Source organism: Phalacrocorax aristotelis, chromosome 1 (genome assembly GCF_949628215.1).
Source record: "Phalacrocorax aristotelis chromosome 1, bGulAri2.1, whole genome shotgun sequence".
Classification (NCBI taxonomy): domain Eukaryota; kingdom Metazoa; phylum Chordata; class Aves; order Suliformes; family Phalacrocoracidae; genus Phalacrocorax; species Phalacrocorax aristotelis.
This window is the reverse complement of record NC_134276.1, coordinates 151,678,715-151,695,444: the sequence shown is the minus strand read 5'-3', so window position 1 is coordinate 151,695,444 and position 16,730 is coordinate 151,678,715. Positions and strand designations below refer to the sequence as shown.

Below are 16,730 nucleotides of genomic sequence, written 5' to 3'. Positions count from 1 at the left end.
AAGTTTAGTTCCTGTAGTACTGCTCTGTAGCAAAAGGCACAACACAACAATGTGGGAAATACACACTGTGTGGGGATCATGTTTAAATACCAAATCCAAAATGGAGACCATGACTTCGGCATGTTGGACCCTGTGGGAAATGAGGCATTTGCTAGTATTATTGCATTTTCTGTCTGCTTAATATGCATCTCACCAAAACCACTTTAAGTAATGTTGAAAAGATGTTGCCTGATTCAGTCTGTGCTAAAGGACATTAAATTTAATTGATTTCCAATATATTTACCATACTGTACTGTCAAATCTATTTTACAGGTGTGTGTGCCAGCCTTTTTATGAAACAAGTAATATATTTTGGGATGGGTAATGAGCTTGGCTAATTATCATTAATTCCTCTTGGGTAAAACTAGTGTGAGAAGATGGCCTGATGCCACTGCTTTGCAAGGTGTTACGTGAATGTAGACAAAATCAGAATTTTGTTCCTATATTTGTCTGTGTTGGGGGAGACTGTCTAAGAAAGCTGCAGCTCGGCTGGCAGGGGATGATTTGCCAAGATCAAGTTCCAAGTTCCCTGCTTCTCTGGCAGGAGAGACTTTTGCCTTCCATCATTTTCAACATGCTCCCAGAGAGCATTGCCTCCAAGTCACCCTAAAACCTGAACTTAAAAGCAAATCAGAAGCAATTCTTTTGTGCTCATACCCCCAGCCTGTCAGAAATTTCTGAGCCTTGAAAAGATCCCATAATATATTACCAAGCCTGTCTCAGCCATTTTTTTCACTGAATTCTGATCAACCCATTTACCATATGTTATGGGTGTCCTCAGGGAACATTGAAATGAAATAAACTGAAAAGGCACTTTGGACCCTGCTAACTCAGCAATTGCTTTTCCTCCCCCTCCCCCCCGAGCAGGGAGGGGAGAGAGGACAGCAGAAATGCTGAAATGTCTTAAGACAGAAAGAGAACACAGGTTCTTGCAGACTTGGGGTCTGGACTCCATTCTCTTGGCATTAGCTAGTGACCTCTTTTTTCTAATTTTCCATATGCCACTTTCTAAGGGTTTTGTATTCTGACATCTCTGAACTTTTGAAGTCTCATATGGCTATCAGCCCATGAAAATACTAATTGCTTAACGCACTTTAGAGCAGCATATATACGATAACCAACTGATCCTCATAAGGAGCTCTGTGAAATGAATTAATAAATTTTTGTGATCCTTCACAACTAGTCCATGTAGTCTTCGCCTCAGTTACAGGTCACAATCCTGCACACTGACCTTGAATACCATGAAGGTGCCATTTGGTAAGTTACAGATGGGAAAGAGCAATGTGGTCTTGTCCTGGAGCGACACAGAGACGGAAAGGGAAGGTGAGATCAGCCTGTGTAGTACTTTTGTAACACCTCACACCCATAGCTTCCTCCTATCCAATTAGCTAGATCTTTTTGCATAACCACTGTACCTGCCAACAGGGCATCTGAGCATCCTCTTCTTGAGTGACTGGTTTCTTACATGGCTGTCCAAGTCCAGAAGAACCATTGCTATTTTTGTTACTCTGTTCTTGCTCTTATTTATCTGCAATAATTTTTCTTCTTGTAGAAGAGAAGAAGCAAAGAGATGAGTTTTGTGGCTTGACCACATAGGAGCTGTGTAGCTACAGAGTGATCAGTGAGAAAGCTCAGTTTTAATTTCTTACAGGACTAACATTACTGTCCTTGAAAAGAGTAGCTCTCCTGGCCCTAGAGCCCTGTTCAGTCACTCAGGTACCCTGCAAACACCTTTCTGAGTGCTCTGAAAATTACTCTCAGACCATGAACTGATTATGGTATTTGGCAGCAAGGCAATGGGATGTAACGTCTGGAGCATCCAACTTCTGTGTTCCTGCCTACAGATCTAGTTTGAAATTGTCTTGAAATATTTTTGGGGAAGAGGCTGCATTTCCTTCTCAAGTCATCAGGTGGGGGAATGTTTAAGCCTCACAGTCAAGATCCAACAGATAACCATGGTTCAGCTCCACAGCTGGCAGGTAGAAGCACAGATCCTTGCCAAGCTATAAAGGTGTGTTTCCGGCAGCAAGGAGATGGTGAGACATCTGCAAGGAAGTGCACCATCCTGATGCTGTAGGAACTGAAAAGCTGTCAAATCCCTCCCAGGACAGAGTATGATACAACAGCTCTGTACAGACAAGGAGAGCTGATACTACTAGGAATGGGTGGACGGGCTTCTCCGGTTTGATAATTTAGTATCACTGATTTGGTCCTTAGGTTTCCAAGATACCAGGAAGGGAGAAAAAAGGAAGTAATAAAAAACCCTCTATATAATACTATTTTTCCTCTATCAACTCCCCACGTCTTTCCTTCAGTGTAATCCTTATAGAAAATCTTCCCGAGAAATCTGCACATAGAAGCTAAATATCAGAAGTCTCGCTTATCCACGCCAGATAAAATATTTATGGGTGCCCAGCTGTATTGACTCAGTGAGAGCTTTTTCACCATCCTGCTTTCTTGAAACAAACACTAGGATTCAGCCCAGAACCCCAATATCCCTGTTTTGAAATGCTAGACTAGCTATAGTATTTCATATAAGCCCTGAGTCAGACTGTCTGTAGTCACCATCTTTGTTAACAAAACTGGTTTCTGTCTGCAGCACGCATATGCAAGTCAGCAGTGCAAAAGTAGCAGGAGATAGCTGAAACATGAGAGATGTTTTCTACAGCAGATGAAATCTATTTGTAATAATGACCAAGCTAGTTGCTATGGGTCATAAAAGTCATGTAGGAACATCTAGGAAGAACAGAACAGCTAAATTTGTAGTCTTCCTTTTTTACCTGATTGCAAGTGATTTACAATAATGTTACAACTTTCAATCAAACAGAATTCAAAGACATTACAAACCTTCCCTACCTGATTGCATGACTAGCAGTAAATTGCCTCATTTATCATGCAAGAGTAGCTGTAAAGACTGTGAAAGATGGTGGTATATGATACTTTAGGACAGCAAGTAAAGAACACTGATTATAGTTGAAACTGCAGGGGTGATGCTGGGATACAGGACTAAATTGACCTAGCTGGAGTTTGGCCAGGGCATTAGGATTCATACCTTAGACTCTGCATGGGATTTTTAATCATTATACCTGGTTAGAAAAATTTGCTTATCCAAGAAACAGAATGTGCAATAGTTCCATTCCCTTCCTTCACCCCATGGCCAGGGGGGCTGATTGCTCACTGGCCTGGGGAAGCAAGTGGATCCCCATAATTTACTTATAAACATTTTTTTGCCAGATATCTTCCATGCTGTAGTGTCTATCCTTGCCATACTTACTTTTCTTACTGTTTCATTTTTTTGTTACTATGATTACAATAGCTCCTGAGCCTTCACTTATTAACAAAGACTGTGCTCTACCAATGCAAATCAACTGTGTCACTCGGGGCAGAAGGAAAAAATGTAAATTGTTAAAGCTTTAGCCTATATTTCACTGCAGCATCACTTTTGATCTTTAGCAGTGTGTTTTGTCTCTCATATGGGGCTTCATCTGTTGCCTCTGGATGACAGAAAATAGGCCTCCCCACAACACTTCCTCAGAAACAGGCTCAAGATGGGAGTAAACCTGGAAGGAATACAGGGTGGTAAGTGGAACCATAGGGCTGTAATGCTAACACTCAGGCTGCTAAGCAAACTCTGTCTTTATCCCTTTTTTACATTGCTTGTAAGTCACTGAAGTTTACCAGCTGAAGCCTAAATTTCCCAGGTTTGGTCTCTTGCCTAAACCTTAAAGTAGGTTTGTCTTTTCCTTTTTTCCAAGATTTTTCCCCTCACTAAGTAAAAGTGGTTCCGCCATATTTTTTTTTCCACAAAAGAACGTGTAGAAACTGTTCCCACTTCAGCAAGAGTATTTGCTATTGCTTCCTGAACAGCACAATAGCCAAACCAACAACGGGTTAAACAGTTTATATTTAGCATAAAAACATCTAGCTGAAAAATGCCTTTGAGTGCTTCAGTGGCATCTGATTTTGATTTGACTGAGTTTTGACCCTCAGAAAATTCCATGCATAAGCACAATACTTTCTGAATGGGTGTATTCACTGGGCCTAGAGCATGCATGGAGGAGGAAGGCATGGATGTACATGTACGTGTGCTTAGCTTACATCCATAACCTGGCACAGTGTCTTTAGTGTCTTCAGTTATGCACTGTGAGGGGGAGCACTGAGCTTGGTGGTTATTCTCACATATATGTGAATGAATGTGTGCACTTAGTGCTTGCAGTCTTAGCGCTCTTGTGGCTTGAGGAACATCCTAAATGCCTAATGAGTTTAAAGGGGGCTTCTGAGCATTTTGGATTGGTCCAACACCCTCTGCCTCATTGGCCAGGGTAAGAATGAGGTTCAGTGGGAGTACTTAGGGTCAGACACATCCAAGTGATCAGTAGGGTAGGTCCATGGTGATGAGGCAGGTCCAGGGTCAAGCTGGGGAATCAGTCTGCAGGTCACAGTAAAGTGGGTCTATGGCCATGAAGAGGGGAAGGCTGTGGCAGAGCTGGAGACCAGCACTCTTACAGTGTTGCTGGGACAGGGACTGATGGCCCTGGGGTGGGCTGAAAAGGGGGAATTGTGCAGGGGATATTTGTGGTGGCCCCAGGTGAGGCTGGTCAGGCTGTTAAGGTCTATTAGTGCACTAACTGCCCTAAAAAAGCTTTCCAGAGAGCCTGGGGAATCTTCATGTCTGGAGGTATTGAAGAGTTGACTGGAGAAGGCCCAGATCAACCTTTTCTGTCTTTGAAAATGGCCCTGCTTTGAGCAGGGAGTTGGAATAGAGGCCTCCAGCCTTCCCTGCTAACCTAGGTTATTCTGTGATTCTACAAAGCCTGCTGGTTTTTCTTCTATATTAGCAGTGCATGCAGCTTATCCTGTCACTGTGAATGTTATTCAATCAGACTTTAAACTGTGTGTGACAGAAAACCAAATAGGTAGCATACACTGGAGGTGATGTACAGCCTTACAGAGCAACAGGCCCAAATGCTGCAAACTGTTATGCACACACTTCACGTTCTACCACGAGCAGTCAGTGGAGGCCATCAGAAAAATAGAGTTAAGCATATGTGCAAGTGTGTTTAGAGGACCATCACGTCAGGGAATATTTGCTGGCTTTTAGAGCCCATTCATGCTCCAAGGGAAGTCAACTAGCTCTCTAGTCTACTGCCTCAGGCCCTGATCTGCCCTAAAGAAAGTCTGCGTAGCACACTGTGCACTGTGGCCTTGACTCAGCAGAGCAATTTGGGTTATGTGGCTTGCTGAATCAGAGCATAAGTATCTGGCTGAAATTGCTTTGTAGGGCACAGTTCGGTTCCCACTGAAATACTTGTGAGGCTTTTGGCACACACTTCAATGAAAATATGATCAAATCTATGTTCACCTGGTCGTCACTTGAGCTGAGGATAAAAATTATGGCTCCGCTCAATGGTTAAAATGAGAATGGATAGCACAGAGGCTGCCAATAAAAATGTTACAGGGAGAGCTGTAAGGGAAAAGTCTTTTATTAATAGAATCATAGAATCATTAAGGTTGGAAAAGACCTCTAGGATCATCAAGGCCAACCGTCAACCCAAAACCACCATGTCTCCTAAACCATGCCCTGAAGTGCCACATCTACACATTTTTTGAACACCTCCAGGGATGGTGACTCTGCCACCTCTCTGGGCAGCCTGTTCCAATGCCTGACCACTCTTTCAGTAGTGAAATTTTTCATAATATCCAATCTAAACCTCCCCTGACACACTTTGAGGCCATTTCCTCTCGACCTATCACTAGTTACTTGGGAAAAGAGACCAACACCCACCTCACTACATTAAGGTCTCCCCTCAGCGTCCTTCTCCAGACCAAACAACCCCAGTTCCCTCAGCTGCTCCTCATCAGATGTGCTGTCCAGACCCTTCACCAGCTTTACTGCCCTTCTCTGGATACGCTCCAACACCTCAACGTCCTTCTTGTACTGAGGGACCCAAAACTGAACACAGTGTTCAAGGTGCAGCCTCACCAGTGCCGAGGACAGGGGCACAATCACTTCCCTGCTCCTGCTGGCCACACTTCCTGATACAAGCCAGGATGCCGTTGGCCTAAACATTTCCTGCAATGTGGATGGACACAGAACAAGAGTTAAAAATAGGTACATACTTTACATGTACATCTTTAGGTATAGAAAAAAGATTGTTCAATTATAGAGTATAAGAAATATAACAAGGAAAGATTTTATAAGGTGTACAACCTAAAAGGACAGTTTTATGCCTCATTTTAATGGCAGCATTTCCTGATTGAGGAGTATGCAAGTATGTCATTTTAATATGCTTTGACAAAGCTGGTTATATAGCATTTATGTAAAAGACTGGTTTCTTCTCAGAATTTATTTTTTAAGTCTTAACTGGTGACTGCATGCATGTGTATAAAAGAAGAAACTTTCCACCTTTAAATCCCTCATCTTTCTTAGTTCTGAAGTTGTGGTACTGTCTTTGGCTCATCAGATTTGGAGACCTTTTAGAAACTGAGGAAATATTTCTACATTTGATTGTTGAATCTACTGAACAGAAGAGCTGCCATTGGAGGGAATAAACTTCCTTTTAAAGTACTACTAAGTACACAAAAGCACTCTGAGGCTTGGGAGGCAAAGCCTATTTACAGTTACAAGTCTTGGGCTCTTAAATGCTTACAACACTTTTGAAAATGAGACTTGAATGCTTCTAAGTAATTTGGACACTACAGAAAAGAATATCTAATTTTCCTGATTTTGCTCTGATATCAACACCAATCATAAAATGATTTGTTATCTAGATGACAGCAGAACTGGTCATATGTGGAGCAAAAGCAAGAGAAAGAAATATGATTCAGAAGTGAATTAAATAATTTAATGGTGTTTAAATATGGGAGGCAGTACACAGCCTTTGTTTCAATGGAATTAAATGCATTGGTTCTGTAGATGTTACTCTCAGCTAAATACTCATCCCCTGGAAACCAGTGGAGCTGTATCTGATGTACACAGTGCAGTAGAACCCAGAGGCCATGCAGACTGTCCTGCACACTCTTGGAAATGATAAATTATTTCTCTGTAGCCACTGGAAAGAGGCTAATGTAACAGCAAATATACACTCCCATGGTTCAAACAGTCCCCCAGAATACCAAAATCTTGTTTGAAACTGGATGATTTTTGAAAATATTTGGCAGGAGAGGTTAACAACAGACTTTCTCAGCACTTCAATGGATCAGACATATGCTAATCCCATCCTGTCTGGAGTAACATGTCAGCTCTCTTAGACTGCACTGTTGTCAGGCCCTGGTTTCACACAATTACTGCTATGGCTGACAGGAGAAAAGGGTGTTTTCCCTTCTTCACAAGATCTCAGTGGCACAGCAATCTGTCCCGTGGGTCAGAAGGAAAAGACTTCTTTCTTGGAAGCTCTGCAGTCTGCTATGGCTGTATTGCAGACATGCTTTAAAGTCAGAGTCTCAGGACTGGCTGACTCTGTTGCATCTTTATACTCTCAGCTCTCCAAGAGTTCCTCTGAAAACTCTGCAACATTCAGCTGCCCCTGCACCATTTCCCACATGCCCTTAGAAACTCCAGGGGAAAACTGGATCCTTGGGATCCAGGCTCCATGCCAGATGGGACTCTGGGATGCACAGAATAATGCTGAGCAATAGGTGACAAGGGCACGGCAAGGGCACAGGGGTGACTGCCAGCTGCTAGCTGCTCCAGGGAGCAGGAGAGGTGTCCATAGGCCATGACACTCTCCTTGGCCCCTCACCTCCAACTGAAGCACCTCAAGCAGAGGCATCCAAGCAGCTCCAGGAGCTGCAGGACTGCTTCATACAGTGTGTGCAGCACAGGTGCCTACTCTTAGGCAGGGAGGGATCAGAGCTTTGGCTGCATCAACCTAAGGTCCTGATCCATCACTGATAGAGACCCCTCACAGACCAGGCTCCCTAAACATTTAAAATGCAGCTCAGTGAATGAGTATAGTGAACAACAATAAGCATAATCATAAACAAAATATAATAAAAACAAATAAAAAAAGCGAAACGTTGCGTTTTGTTCACAGTGACGATCCCAGCGGTTCCACAAGCAAGAAAGCCGTGTGTGAAACGGAGGATCCGAAGGAGGCCGGCAGACAGAGTGGCCAGGAAGGCAGGTCCGACACCCTGACGCTAAAAGCCCAGCATGCGGAGCTCCAAGAAGAGCAGGCAGCGGGGTGTTCCCCTCTGGTGCAGAAGGCGAGCCTCCACCACACGGGCTCCCCAGTGAGAGTGCAGCGCAGCAAAGGGACGGCCTCGTGTTCCCATGCAGCTGCCTCCGATTATGAGCTCTCCCTTGACCTAAAGAATAAACAGGTACAGAGGCATCCTCCTTAGGCTGTGGGAGATGGGGATGGGGTGGGTGGGAATGCATTCACACTGTGGTGGGACGTCTTTCAACAAACACTTAAGCCTTTTGTTCACCTTGAGCTTTTGCCCTGCCCGAACAGGCCTGGCCCTTTGGCTACATGGCGCTGATGGAGGAAATAGCTTCCCCACTTCTGACTGCTACACCCTTTCACTCAAACCTGCTGGACTCTACTCCTCATTGCCTGGGTTCTGTGGTCCAAAATGGACCCAGATACTCAGTTGTGACTGTAGCCTTAGAGATGGGTTGTGGGCAGCCAAGAGCTGCGTCATCCAGAGATACTGACTTGCTCACAAACGTGTGGTGCCTGTAGGTCTCCCAGGAACTGACTGTCCCAAAAAAACTCCCTCATGGGAGAGGTGTCCAAAAGCCGCCTTGGCCTCCTGGATCATGGTGGGCAGGCCCCCAATGCGCTTCCACATTAGCCTCTTCAAATCACGAGCTTTATGGGGAAGTGGGGTTTATTCAGTGAGTGTCCTGCACAGTATCTACCACGATGTTTGTGTACTGCTACCATCACTGCCTTCAATCCAGTGATGGACGCTGAAGAGACAGGCAGGTTTACCAGGATGAGAGAAAATTATTCAACTCTTGAAGTTGCAAGCCTTCCCTCCCGTGCCTGAGGCTACATCGTAGCTCCAGAGCACAAGTCTACCCATCTCTAGCTGCATCTCCTGATGGGATCCCAGCAGGGGATAGCAGGACAGGGACTAATAGCAGCTGGCCTCCTCACTCAAAGGCAATGAGGTGGAACATACCCGCCCCGCCAGCATCTCTGCAGATTACAGCCCAGGAGAGCTGTTGTGCAAAACAAAACCTAAAGAATAATTACTGACTTTTCTCTGGGATGGCAGCTCAACCAGAAGCTGTTTGATATGCAGACTCTGCAGTATGTGAGATGAGGAAGACAAGCAAGCCCTAGTGACAGTGTCCGGATTACGTTCAGTGGGAGAATTCAGTGGGAGCTGTTCTATTGCAGATGAAGGGTCTCAGCTAATGAGGTTCCCACAGAAGAAGCTGCTGCTTCTCGGACATCTCTCTACCACCTCCCTCAAGGCATTGCTGCTGTCCCTAAACATATATGTCAGATCAATGGCCCAATAAATTCCTGAGCAGAAAAGAGACCTTGGATCTTTAGCTCTGTCTTTCTCAAAATACTGCATACTCAATGCGGACAGAATTTTTGCTTCACACCAGAAAAAGAAACAAGAGAGACTAATTAACTGGCTTCACAAACTAATGTGATGTATCCTCAGGGTGGGCCAGATCTTGGCTGCTATGTATGGGCTTAGCCTCCTCAATGTCCTAAAGCTGTTCTGATTTGTCCTGGGGAGTGTCTGTCCTGTATTATTTTAGGTTTAAGGTCATGTTGTCCTATCACTGTTCTTGCAGCAGAGGCCAGACCTGCCCTGGATGCATGTGAAAGAGAGAGACATGTTAGCTGATCATTTGTTAAGTTCTGGTGCTTCACAGTACTTACCTTGCAGGGACCTAGCCTATCTCATAGGTGAAAGCACTTTTCTCACAGCAAAGGGGGCTTACAGTATCCATGTTCCTCCAGCCTGATGGACGTCCTCAGTGGATTGCCTCCAGCTCTGGAAGGGGAGGTTTTCAGGGACTGAAGAGTATTAATTCTTCCAGTCTTGCACTCCTGTATGGGTTTTCATAGATATTCCTATAAACTTACTTGACAGGTAGTTCTCTTGAATAGGAATAAGAGTGATAAGACCCTCACAGCACTGTCCCAGTAGTTCCCTCATCGTAGCACAAATTGTAATACATTAATAAAGCTTAGAGTAAGAAAAACAGGTGGAAGGAGTCATTTTTAGTCTCATGGTGCAGCTGAAGTCACATTTAGCTTTTGGAAGAGGACTGAATGCTGGTAAGGAAGGAGGGTGGCATATGGCTGCTTCTGCAGGGCTTGGAGGTGCAGGTCATCTACCAGTCATTGCCCCTCAGCATCACACTAGAGAGTTGTGAGTGTGGTCGTGGCTCTCCTTGCTCTCTATCCCATAAAACAGAGCATGCTGACAGTACACGGAGCAGAAGTACACTATGTTGGGAGGTTGGAAAGGAAACTCAAGTGCTAAAGTTCTCCTATGTTTAGGCTTTATTGTAATGTTGGGAAAATGGAGGGGATTGCAGGAGAGAGGAGCATGCTTTCAGTCATACATTCTCTTCTGTTGTGCTGAAGGGTGGCAGAAAACCCATGTACGAAGGAAAATGTCCCATTAACACATGGCCCTTATAGAAATGCCCTTCCATTGTGAAAGGTTGGTGGGAGGGAGTGGTGTTAAGAATGGGTGGTAGAGAACATGTATGCTTGCATGTCTTTAAAAAATTTTTTTACAATGCATGCATTGCCTTGAATGACCCAGGTTCTGTCACTGAGCCTGGTTCTCTTCTTGCTAACGTGGTGGCATTTTGCCATGCTTAGTGGCAACCTGGGTGGAAAACCAGTGCTAACTGAGAATAAGATCAGGCCCATTCTCTCCTGGCAGATTTATGAATTTATGCTTATGGGCAGCAAAGCCATGGAGTGTGCACCTCAGATGTTTGGCCATATCTAAGCTTGGCACTTTGGTTTGCCTTAGGCAAGCTTCCTTCACGTGCAATCCCTCATGGCAACAGATATTTCCCAGCCATTTCTAATTCATCCACAAGGCCTGAATTTCTCAGACTGAGTGTTCATATTGAGACCCAGAAATGTATTAAGCTAATTATTCTTTGAAATCCCCCCGACCCCCCTCCTGCTTTTCCTTTCCTTTGGCGCCAGCTGTCAGATCATTCCCCAGAGAAGAGTAGCTTTAAGTAGGCAATTACTTGTGATTCATAGGGTTTATTAGGAGTGAGAGAAGGCCAATCATGTCTGGCCTTTCTCGCCTCTCAAATGGGAAGAGAAGGTTCCTCCAGCAAGCCAGACATACATCTCCATTACCTGTGACTGGTGTGGAGCTAATGGATGCCCTTTCCTCCTCTCCAGAGGAAGAAAACAGGCCAACAGCTCTGTGAAATCCTTAATTCCTCTGGAGTACCAGTTAGCTCGACCTGATAGCAAATGTGAATGCCTCAGACATCAGTAAACAGTAAATGGCTGGGCTACATCAAGGAGAGAGAGAGACAGAGACCCACTCCTACTAAGCAAGGGTGGGGAGGGCACTTCTCTATGGGGGTGCTGCTTCTGGCTTTGTCAGTGTTCTCAAGCTTCCTTTGGACCAGTCCTGGTCCTTGTTATCCCAGCTGCAAGACACTATACGACTCCCCTTCATTTGGGTAGGGATGGATGGCAGTGGACCACATGCAGAATCCATCTTTGCACACCTGATATGAGCTGGAGAACAGACTAGGTTGGGAGTCCTCTCACTTTGCATCTTCTGGTCCTTAATGCCTTAGTCCTTCAGGAGGACTGAGATAATGGACTGCAAAAAGCTGGTGATGTTTTATCAGGTACTGACAGCTTGCACCGTTCATTTAGACTTTTAGACGGATCTCTCCTTTTAGCAGTTATTAAAGTCTGCCTTTTTGGGAACTGTCCTTGCATGAGATAAACTGGCCTTTTACTTCAGATCAGCAATGACATCTTGTCTTGGCCTCTAATAAGATCAGAGCATAAGAATTTCATGTTTTCAGAATGCCTGTCACCTCCTTGGAAACCTCAGGTAATTAAAAGACTCTTGCTTCTGCCTTATTTTGCATCTTACTATTATTCGGTCCCTCAGATAGCTGTGTCTGTCCCTCCCGTTTGTTCCTCTTTCCCTCTCAACACAATTAGATCTACATTTTGATTAACCAGACCATTATATTAAGTGCTCACGGTCAGTTGTCAGCAATAACTGTCTGGGTTGGGCCTGTGCAGGTTATTGGTTTAATTTGCATTTTTCTGTATGAGCCTTGTTCCTGAAGGGAAGGGCCAAGGAATAACTCAGTCTCTTTCCAAGGGGGCCAACTCTGAAGAGATGTGACAAGAGTGCTGGTTTTATGGTGGGATTTAAGGTGGTCATTTTGGAAAGAAGGACAAAGAACCCCAGCAAAACCCTTTTGCTTGCTACCAGAATCTCTTCTTGTCCCTGTATTCCACTTTCCTGCCACATCAAACTCTGGGCATAAGCAGAGACCTTGTTTATCCAAAAAGCCTACTGACAGGTCTTGTGGTAAATAAACCTGAAACCATGATCATTGTGTGGGTGATTTTTAGCACCAGTTTTGCACTCCCTTTCTGGGAGGGCAGCAGGGCAAGTACTCAGCCAATGTTTTTTACATTAGGGGTAAGCAGAACTTCAAGCCAGCTGCCTCTACAACTGCAGTGGCCAAACCCATTGCTAAACAAATTGCTAGTATTTCTCAGTGCTGAGCTTTGATGCTTGCTTTGGACAGATGTGAATTCAAGGGCAAGGCAAACAGAAAACAGAAGTCTACCTTATGTTTGAGCACAAGGCAAGGGTTCATTTCCAGCAAGAGAAATACAAAAGGATGTGTATCCCCCTGCTACTGCTACCTGTTACTGCTTGGGGTGCCAGTGGGCAAGGCCTTCAGTACTTATTCCAGCAGCCAGGATACCAGTGAAGGGACAGAATGGCTGGGGTAATATTTTTCCTCCCTTCCTGTCATTTCCCAAGGTCATATCATCTTCCCCTACTTCCAGAGAAGTTAGTATTGGAAGGAATGAGGTGATTTACACTTCTCATAGCTGTCGTTCCAGGCCTTCGCTTGAAACTAGATCACTCACTGAGTTTTATCTGAAAATTACATAGTGTTACAAAAAAGGAAAATAAGAAGGAAGCAGATGACATGACATGACTCTGCAAGCTGAGGCTCATGCCTCAGTCTCACCTTGACTACAAAAACAGTTTTCACTTAAACTCAGATCTTCTGTGAGCTCAGTCCTTTATCCTGTGAGTACTGGGCCAGCAAGGCATGGGGAGGGGCAAGTGGTATCTGTCTGGCAGTAAGGATGCAGTCAGTAAAACTCATCTTTTGGATCTGCTAATGAGCTTATGCTCACCACATGAACGACGTAGTGACTCCTCCTTTAGCTCAGGACTGATTCTACCAACACTACCAGTCCTGCAGTTCACCCTTTTTTGGCTTTTCCACATGTGCACACACATTTAAACACTACAGTCTGCACCTGCGCTCTGCCCTGTGAAGTGCCAACAGGGTAAAGTCTAGCTCATAGTTCAGCCAAAACCTCAGTGAAGGAAATTCTAGTTCACCCTTCTTTTTTCTTCAATCCCATCATCTACCATCATCTTCACACATCACATCTTCCTTGTCCTTCATTAGTTACTCACTGGAACCGTATCACCTAACATTCTCCTATAGCATGTTAGTGAAGGCTCAGCTGCAGAGGAAGAGTGAGGGGATCACCAGGAAGTATAAATAATAGGCTATGAAATAGAAATTACCATACATACTTGCTTTGTTGAAGCCTGTTGAGATGCCACTTAGCTGTGTGGTATGTATTTAAATGTGTGTTTGTTGTTACCAGCTCAGGAGGGAATAATTCCTCTTGCTACATGTTCTTAATATCTTGTCTTAACATCTAAAATCAGAATTTTTTACCTTTCAAAACCAAGAGTCTTTCTTTCCTTGGGTAGTTTTCATTTCACTTCTGGCTGACATCTGAAAAACTCAGATATCAGAAAGGAAGACACTTTGGGATTCAGAGTGCTTTATAAAAGAGACTGAACAAACTCAGCTTCCACTGACTTCTGTGGAAGCTGATGTTTCTCATTAGCTCCTATGATCAAGCCAGTATTTTCTGCATTTAAAAATGAGCTTTTCTTTCCTTTTTCTGAATGATTTCTCCTTTCCCTGAGAGTATTTCCTAAGGTGACTAAGGAGGGGAGGAGCATTAGTAACACTCTGAGACAAGGGATGATGCTTGACATTACCAGAGCACTACTGAGCAGGAAGACACATCTGGAACACTATTTGTAGTATGAGCTTGCCCTGAAGGCCATCAGAAGTGGGTCTGCAAAGGAAGGGCACCTCCAGGCTCCAGCTTGTATGGCTGGCATTCTAGGAAGAGGCATGATCATGTTATAGCTGTGAGGACGCTCACAGTACTGATGCTGGCTAAGCTACGCCCAAAGAGGGACCTTCCATTGAAATCAAGGGCACAGCAGTGCAGGAAGAAGCTAATTCAGTGTTAGAAGTTCTTCTCAGAGTCATTACAGACTAATCACTGTAGGAACTCAGGTCACAGAAAGCCATCAGAAGTCAATTAACAAAAAATAACCTCTCCTGTTTATATGTCTTTCAGATCGAAATGCTAGAGCACAAATACGGAGGTCACCTGGTATCTCGCAGGGCAGCCTGCACCATCCAGACTGCTTTCCGGCAGTACCAGCTCAGTAAGAACTTTGAGAAGATCCGCAACTCACTGCTGGAGAGCCGCATGCCACGCCGTATTTCTCTGAGGAAAGTCCGGGTCCAGAACTCAGAGAGCTTCTCCGCTGAGAAAGCCCTGGTGGAGGGGTACAACTTTGTGGGCATCCCATTGGTGAGGTCTCCATCTTTGCCAGCCACCATCAGTGGGGCACTGACCGAGCTGGAGGACTCCTTCACAGAACAAGTTCAGTCCCTGGCCAAATCTATTGATGATGCCCTCAGCACCTGGAGCCTGAAGACCATGTGCTCACTGCAAGATGGGGGCTCATACCAGATAAGGGAGACCTTCAGTGCCAGCTCAATGCAGCCAAACCAAGACTTAGAAACTGAGCTGCAGGACAAGGAGAAAGAGGAAGGGCTCCTGCCAGATACCTTACCCAAGAGCAGCAGCACTCTCATGATGGCTTTTCGAGATGTCACAGTCCAGATTGACAACAAGAACATCTCTGTCTCATCGTCTACCTCGGTGTCCATGGCAAATTGCCTCAGCAGCAATGCCCAGGCTGGGCTCTCTCAAGCTGCCAAGGCTGAAGAAGGTGCAGGAGAAGGGGAGGGCGGAGCCAGTGAACCACCGGCTGCCCCAGAGAGCTTACCTGAGTCCAGAGCTCTCCAGAACAGCCACACTTTCACTGAGGTGAATGTCAGTACTAATGTCACGGGAGACAGCAGTGCTGAGCCTGGGCAGATGGCAGTGCAGAAGCTCCAGTTTGATGCTAGCAATGAGACAGGGCAAAACAAAGGCTCTGAGTCTGAGAATGCAGACAACTTGGAGCAGCTGAGCAGCAGCAGCACCTCCACTTCAGCCAAGTCAGCCTCTGAGGTATCCTCGAAAGAAGCACTGCAGGCCATGATCCTCAGTCTCCCAAGGTACCACTGCGAGAACCCAGCAAGCTGCAAGTCCCCCACACTTTCCACAGACACCATGAGGAAGCGTCTCTACCGCATTGGGCTAAACCTCTTTAATATGTAAGTGAATCTTCCTCTTTCGTGTTTCCCAGCATATTTCATGCCTCAAGGAACAGGAGATGGCAGACTCTTGGTCTAGATCCATCTCTGGGGAAGTTCTTTCATATTCAAGGGCATGACCCTCTGGGTATGCAATGCAGACCACAGGTTGGCTGCCCAGAAGCTTTTTCCCTAAAGTCCTCCAGGTGCTGTCCTGATCTTCTGCCCAACAGAGGAACAAGCCCAGTGCCCCACGAGTGGTGCACATGCTCTCCTGAATTCTGGACCTTCAGTCCCAGTTGCTGTCCATTTGGCATCCACCAGCTGAGCCTGGGATCTAGGCTCCTGCTCCACTCTGTTGCAAAGGAACAAGCGTAGCTGGGGATGTAAACCCAACCCTGGTTACTTTACATGGGGCATTTCCAAGTAAATAGAGAGAGAGAGAGAAAGGTAGAGCTGAGCTTAGCTAGCCCAGTATGAGTGCTCTGGCTGTCATTTTCCTTCTGGCATTTGGGTAGATTTTTACCTGACAGACCAGGTTTAGTCATCTCAGTCTCTCACACATCAAAGTCTGATATCCTATGAAAAGGCTGTAGGTGTGAAAGCAAAAGCAGAGCAGCCCAGAGATTACTGTCAGAAGAGGTTAACTCTAGGGGTCACACACAGTCTATTTTGGATTGGCAGAAAGCAGCTGAGCTCCTATAAGGAGCTTTAGATTTGCTCATTGCCTTTTGATGAGACTTTTCTCATCAAAGCAAGCCATGAGAAATATTGGGGTTTGCTCCATCATCACACTCTCATCTTTTGCTGTCTTGGTTTCCATTTGAGTCCCCTAATGAAGGTGCTGGGGATCTAGTGCACCCATACTAGAAGAATGATTAGCCACACATTAGTGTGGGCTTTTGGTCAGAGCAAGGACTAGAGATTATGCAGTCATAGGCAGAAGTTTTGCACAGACAAGGGGGCAATGCCCAGG

At 45.2% G+C, this 16,730-nt stretch overlaps 1 protein-coding gene across 4 annotated transcripts in view; it reads left to right on the top strand.

The window, feature by feature from the left end:
• The window catches only part of IQSEC3 (IQ motif and Sec7 domain ArfGEF 3), a 106,187-nt gene that overhangs the window by 58,288 nt on the left and 31,169 nt on the right, over positions 1-16,730 (top strand). For all 4 annotated transcript variants that reach the window (XM_075116197.1, XM_075116222.1, XM_075116204.1 and 1 more), the window contains exons 3-4: positions 8,076-8,364; positions 14,682-15,775. In XM_075116197.1, coding sequence (XP_074972298.1) covers positions 8,076-8,364; positions 14,682-15,775 — 1,383 coding nt within the window. The remainder of the gene's footprint in view (positions 1-8,075; positions 8,365-14,681; positions 15,776-16,730) is intronic.